This window comes from Oncorhynchus tshawytscha, linkage group LG25, assembly GCF_018296145.1.
Source record: "Oncorhynchus tshawytscha isolate Ot180627B linkage group LG25, Otsh_v2.0, whole genome shotgun sequence".
Classification (NCBI taxonomy): domain Eukaryota; kingdom Metazoa; phylum Chordata; class Actinopteri; order Salmoniformes; family Salmonidae; genus Oncorhynchus; species Oncorhynchus tshawytscha.
Window position 1 is genome coordinate 28,075,145 of NC_056453.1, and position 6,385 is coordinate 28,081,529.

General features: G+C 43.1%; 1 protein-coding gene across 1 annotated transcript in view; it reads right to left on the reverse strand.

Annotated features, from left to right (window-relative positions):
* lrpprc (leucine-rich pentatricopeptide repeat containing) overlaps window positions 1–4,769 on the reverse strand; it is a 76,687-nt gene extending 71,918 nt beyond the window's left edge. Inside the window, exons 1-6 of the mRNA XM_042306200.1 lie at window positions 4,556–4,769; window positions 3,695–3,903; window positions 2,354–2,476; window positions 1,997–2,118; window positions 1,742–1,800; window positions 1,555–1,641 (exon numbers count right to left, since the gene is read on the reverse strand). Coding sequence (XP_042162134.1) covers window positions 1,555–1,641; window positions 1,742–1,800; window positions 1,997–2,118; window positions 2,354–2,476; window positions 3,695–3,903; window positions 4,556–4,767 — 812 coding nt within the window. The 5' untranslated portion in view covers window positions 4,768–4,769. The remainder of the gene's footprint in view (window positions 1–1,554; window positions 1,642–1,741; window positions 1,801–1,996; window positions 2,119–2,353; window positions 2,477–3,694; window positions 3,904–4,555) is intronic.
* Between the last annotated feature and the right edge of the window lie 1,616 nt (window positions 4,770–6,385).

The following is a 6,385-nucleotide window of genomic DNA, read 5'->3' on the forward strand; positions in this document are numbered from 1 at the left end:
TTCGCTGCCAATGCCTCCCTGTGTAGGAAGCAGTGGTTCCACATTGCACTCTGTGCTTCCTCCAGGATCTGCTTTACTACTCCTAAGTGCTATCCTGTCATGGCAGCTGCCCTATCAGTGGTCACACCGACGCACCCATCCCAGACCAGTCCCTCTGAGCCCAGGTGCATATCAATTGTGTTAAAGACAGCCTTTGCAGTGGTATGCAAATCAGCACTAAAAAGGAACTGCTCCTCAAAAGTTATTATCCCACACGTGTCTGACATAGAACATTAGAATTGCATGGTTAGCTACATCTGTGGATTCATCAAGCTGCAGTGTGTAATTGCCATTTACACTGAAGCACTCGGATGTCCTCAGACACGTCCTGGATTCTCCTCCTCATGGTGTCATTGGATAGGGGTATAGTTTTAAGTTGTTGGCGGCTGACTCTTCCAAGATTTCAGTGAACAAATCAATCGCAGCAGGGAGTATGAGATCCTCTGCATTGCAATATTTATTTATTTTTTAAGTCAGTTGTCTTATCTTTGACTTGGATGCTTGGTGTCCAGATGCCTTTTCATTTTGGAGGGTTTCATTAGCTGACAGTCTGTCTTCTAAAACCATAATTGATGAAGTCGGGGTCGTATTTTCTCTTCTTGACAGGGACCGGGTTATCTGCCTTGTTGTTGACATTGGAAGCAGAAGTAGATGAAGAGGGAGCTGAATGTTTTAAAAACGTGTCCATGATTAAACTCTGACAGCTAGCCTACATGAGTTAAATGACAGCTAACTATCCACATGTGCAATGCCTGCAGAACACATCTGCATAGTTAGCTGGTCATTTCAACACTGCTGACGCACTGTACGTGTAAAGTCAGCAACAATAAGTGGTGCAGTGCACGCACACCAGTGTGTCGCGGTAACGTTGTGAAAGTCAGCAACAATATGCGGCGAGGCCGTATCCTTTCAATATAAAAGTTTCAGTGCGGCGGTTACCTTTCTAAATATGAATTACATTTTTTTTATTCTTGCAAAAGTCCCATGACCCTTTAAAATCATCCTACGACCCCCATGGGGAGGGGTTGCGACCCACCAGTTGGGAATCCCTGGTCTAGGGTCTACACCAGAAGTTAATGGTTATCTGTAGTAGGAAGATGATCACATGTTGGCAGGCACTGATAAGGGTGGAGAGATGTGGATTAGTGAGGAAGGGGGTTCGAGGTAAGGTCACATGAAGGAAGAAGGAACAGTTTATTGACCGTATCACTTAACTTCCTGCCTAGCAATAAAGATGTAATGTTTAGAGGAGAGACTACCCAAATTGGGGTATATACATACTATCACTGGTGGAACCATGTCTTTGTCTTATGCAGCTGTATTGACCCAATGGGTGAATAAACTTGGTTGGAGCTTTCATACTGTGTCTGTCAACTTCTTACTCTGATATTTACAACCTAACAAGACCAAAACACATTAAGAATTAGGCGGTAGGGGCACATTTATACTTATCATTGACATGCATTATAAATACATAACCTACAACACAAGCAAGGATTCAAATATGACACTCACCCTGCACGTGCATGACCTGTCACTAAGGAGTTGAAAACAGCCTCTGTGATTGGCAGGTCCTTGCTCTTCATGAAACCCAGGATTGTACTGAAAGGGAGTGTGATGAGGACACAATAAACAGTCCTTCACTTCACATTACTCCGATATCAAGTCTCTGTCTTAATAAACTGGTAAAAGTCTGTCTTACCTGGCACCCTCAATGTCCCCATCATGGCAGTAGGCTGCAATCAGTCTCTGAAAGGTCACCTAAACAGGAGGAGAGCTGTCATCTCAAGCTTTCATCTATATCGAAGACCATCTTATCATGACGTAAGTGCTAAGTTACAATATACAAAGAAAGACAGCTAAAAAAGAAAAGCAAGAAAAAGTTCCAGTTCATTTTCCCCCGTAAAAGTCATAAAGAACATCAAGATAATAGATAAGATGCAGTGAATCTACTCACTCGGTTGGGCTGCACGCCGGCTGCCTCCATCTTGGCCAGGAACTCTGTGGGGGAGAACTTGAACTCGTTCTGCAGGTATACCTTGAGCAGTGCGTTGTAATGACTGGCATCGTATGAGGCACCTTGACAGTAAAAAAGGAACATTTACTAATCACCAACATGACCACAAACTAGTCAGCCAATTAACTTTGTCATCTCAATACCCCATTTTTTTTCCTACAGCACTGTAGGAAGACCTCCATCCACCCTCCATTTTCATTGTCTTCTGACCCTCCTACATCCACTGATAATTTTTTCCCCAGTGCCCTGTCCCAATAATGCCCTCTGGGTTTGGGTTCTATGCCCGCAGCCTTATACCCAGCTCCTGTAGCTTGTCCCAGATTCGGTGGGCCAGCTCAGTGCGTTCCGCCAGGGGCATCTCAGGCAGTAGAGAGCCACAGCTCCGCAGGAGGAGCAGGGCCTGGTTCCCACTAGGGTAGCCTTGAGAAAGAGAGAAAAAAATATAGAAGTACAAGCCATGTGTTAGTTGGAGGGTAAGCATGTCAAGACGTAGAAGAAGAAAAAAATTCAACAAAAAAAGGAGTGAGGTGCTAGTCTGAGATTCTCAAAGGAAGGAGGAAAGTGGTCAAGTTGCTTAACCTGTTGAGTGTAAGGGGCAGTATTTTGATGTTTGGATGAAAAACGTACCCAAATGAAACTGCCTATTTCTCAGGCCCAGAATCTAGAATATGCATATAATTGTCCGATTAGGATAGAAAACACTCTAAAGTTTCCAAAACTGTCAAAATATTGTCTGCGAGTATAACAGAACTGATATTGCAGGCGAAAACCTGAGGAAAATCCAACCAGGAAGTGCTGTTTTTACCGAAAGCTCTCTGTTCCATTGCCTGCCTTCGCTCCATTTAAAGGGATATCAACCAGATTCCTTTTCCTATTGCTTCCACATGTTGTAAACAGTCTTTAGACATAGTTTCAGGCTTTTATTTTGAAAAATGAGCGAGAAAGATCACATCGTGTCATTGTATGGCTGGGTGCCAGCAGCGTTTTGCATGCGCGGCAGCTTGGAGCAGACGTTTTCTCTCTCCCTCTTTCTTATTGAAAAAGCTACGGTCTTGTTGAAATATTATCGATTATTTATTGTAAAAACAAACTGAGGATTGATTATAAAAAACGTTTGACATGTTTCTACGAACTTTACGGATACTATTTGGAATTTGTCTACCCCGTCGTGACCGCTCGAGCCTGTGGAATTCTGAACATAACGCGCCAACCAAATGGAGGTATTTTGGATATAAAAATAATCTTTATGGAACAAAAGGAACATTTATTGTGTAACTGGGAGTCTCGTGAGTGCAAACATCCGAAGATCATCACAGGTAAGCGATTCATTTTATTGCTTTTCTGACTTTCGTGACCAATCTACTTGGCTGCTAGCTGTTTGTAATGTTTTGTCTGCACTGAGAGATGTCCTTACATAAACGCTTGGTATGCTTTCGCCGAAAAGCTTTTTTTTGAAATCTGACAAGCCAGGTGGATTAACAACAAGCTACGCTGTGTTTTGCTATATTGCACTTGTGATTTCATGAAAATTAAATATTTTTAGTAATTGAATTTGAATTTGGCGCTCTGCAATTCAGCGAATATTGACAAAAATTATCCTGCTAACGGGATGGGTGCATCAAGAAGTTAACCATTTACCTGTCCGGCAGATGTCGTGGAAGATGCGCAGCAGCAAGGTCTTGGTGATGCGCCCCGTCCTCCTCACTGAACTGTCAAGCTTTGCCAGGGCCCAGTCAAACTGCTGGGCCTGCTTAGATCGCACACCCAAACTGGACTCATCAGTGTGTGGCCCCCGCTGCTCTGTAACCATGGCGTAGTGACGTACCCCTGCATAGGGCCACACACACCTAGCAGAGGGAAGACCGGGCAATGGGTTATATATGGTTTATGGCAATAGGCTATAAGGTTTACAGCAAAGATAACGTTTTGGATCTCCCATTAAAGGCCACGGTGCCACAAGAATGACCTTGACCTGAGCACCCCTGCTTCCTTGCCTGATCCGAAAGGCACTCATCACCCTATACAGGCCTGTGGGCCTAAGTGTAGTCACCAACTCCTTCAAATCACATAATCGAACCCCTCCCGGGCAAGTTAACGTTATTTTAACGGAGCAGAAGATGGCGTCAAGCCCTCAGATTGTAGCCATCAGTTCTTTGTATATTCATTGTGCAGAAACAGGGTTACTAGTTTAAATACAATTAGTTAATAGTCGTCCCATACAACATAGATAGCTAGCAAACGTTACATGATTTTGTTATAATTAGCTATGTGATTTGAACGTCATTAGGACTTATGCAAGGAGGCCATATTTGTATTACATATTAGATTGTTGACTAAATAATACAGGCTAATACCAGTATATAACATACACCAATACATTTGCTCTCATGATAACAGGTCATATTAGTGTTTAGGCACATTACTATGACTGTCATTGAAGCTCAATGACAACCGTAGGATGCCAATCCAGCATGGACCGGCTAGCCAGCATTACGCTACCTGTGTACACTGTATGGGCCTGGGACGATTTGTCTTGAACAGACTCCGGAGCCTTTACCACCGATCGCTCCACTGTACAGTCGACTGAGCTGCGGTCCATTTCTGTTCGTCCCTGTTCTTTGAAGAAAGCCCGATGGCGAAAATTTCAGAAGTCGTGCAGATCTCAAGAGCGCAGCCATGTTTAACCTAAAGTGCGAGGAATGGAAGGGCATCCGCACCACGTGACGGGTTCAAAGGCTAACGGTCGAGAACAAGAGATCAGTAGAGGGGTTTTTGCTTATTGTCGGGTTATATTATTCCCCCAGTTTTAACCAATCTGAGAAGTGTTATAATTTTACATGATAGACATTTGTAAATGTACATATTATGACCATTACTTGCCTATTTTCTATCGTACATTGCATTTTCTGGATTTATTATACGGCAACACCCCAACGATACAGTTATTCACCTCCGTTTCGTTACATGAGCACAAGCACGAAGCGTCTTAGTCTAGTCATGAATGTATACTGAACAAAAATATAAATGCAATAATTTAAAGACTTTACCGAGTTACAGTTAATAGATGTTAATCAGTCGATTGAAATTAATCAATTAGGCCCCTATGGATTTCGCATGAATGGGAATACAAATATGCATCTGTTGGTCACAGATAGTTAAAAAAAAAAAAAAAGTAGGGATATAGATCAGAAAACCAGTCGGTCTCTGGTTTGACCACCATTTTGTCTCATGCAGCACAACGCATCTCCTTCGCATAGAGTTGTTGATTGTGGCATGTTGTCCCACTCATGGCTGTGAGAAGTTAAAGGATATTAACGGGAACTGGAACACACATCGATCCAGAGCATACCCAAATGTTTTTATTTAACCAGACAAGTCAGTTAAAGAACGAATTCTTATTTACAACGACAGCCTACCAGGGAACAGTGGGTTAACTGCCTTGTTCAGGGGCAGAACGACACATTTTTCCTTGTCAGCTCGGGGATTCAATCCAGCAACCATTCAGTTACTGGCCCAACGCTCTAACCACTAGTCTACCTGGCGCCCCAAACGTGCTCAATAGGTGACATGTCTGATGAGTATGCAGAACTGGGCCATTTTCAACTTCCAGGAATTGTGTACAGATCCTTGCAACATGGGCCTGTGCACTATCATGCTGAAACATGAGATGAAGGCGACGGATGAATGGCACAAAAATGGGCCTCAGGATCTTGTCACGGTATCTCTGTGCATTCAAATTGCCATTAATAAAAAAGCAATTGTGTTCATGTCCGTAGCTTATGTCTGCCCATAACCTCACCGCCACCTTGGGGCACTCTGTTCACAACGTTGACATCAGCAAACTGCTCGCCCACACGATGCCATGAACGTGGTCTGCGGTTGGGAGGCCGGTTAGACATACTACCAAATTCTCTAAAATGACATTGGTTCATTTCTCGTATTGTAGAGAAATGAACATTCAATTATCTGACAACAGCGCTGGTGGACATTAGTGCAGTCAGCATGCCAATTGCATGGCCCCTCAAAACTTGAGACATCTGTGGCATTGTGTTGTGTGACAAAATGACACATTTTAGAGTAGCCTTTTTTTGTCCCCAGCACAAGGTACACCTGTGTAATGATCATGCTGTTTAATCAGCTTCTTGGTATGCCACACTTATCAGGTGGATGGATTATCTTGGCAAAGAAGAAATGCTCCCTAACTGGGATAAAAACAAATGTGTGCTCAAAATTGGAGAGAAATAAGCTCATTGTGCGTATAGAGCATTTCTGAGATATTTTATTTCAGCTCATGAAACATGGGACCAACGCTTTACATGTTGTTTATAT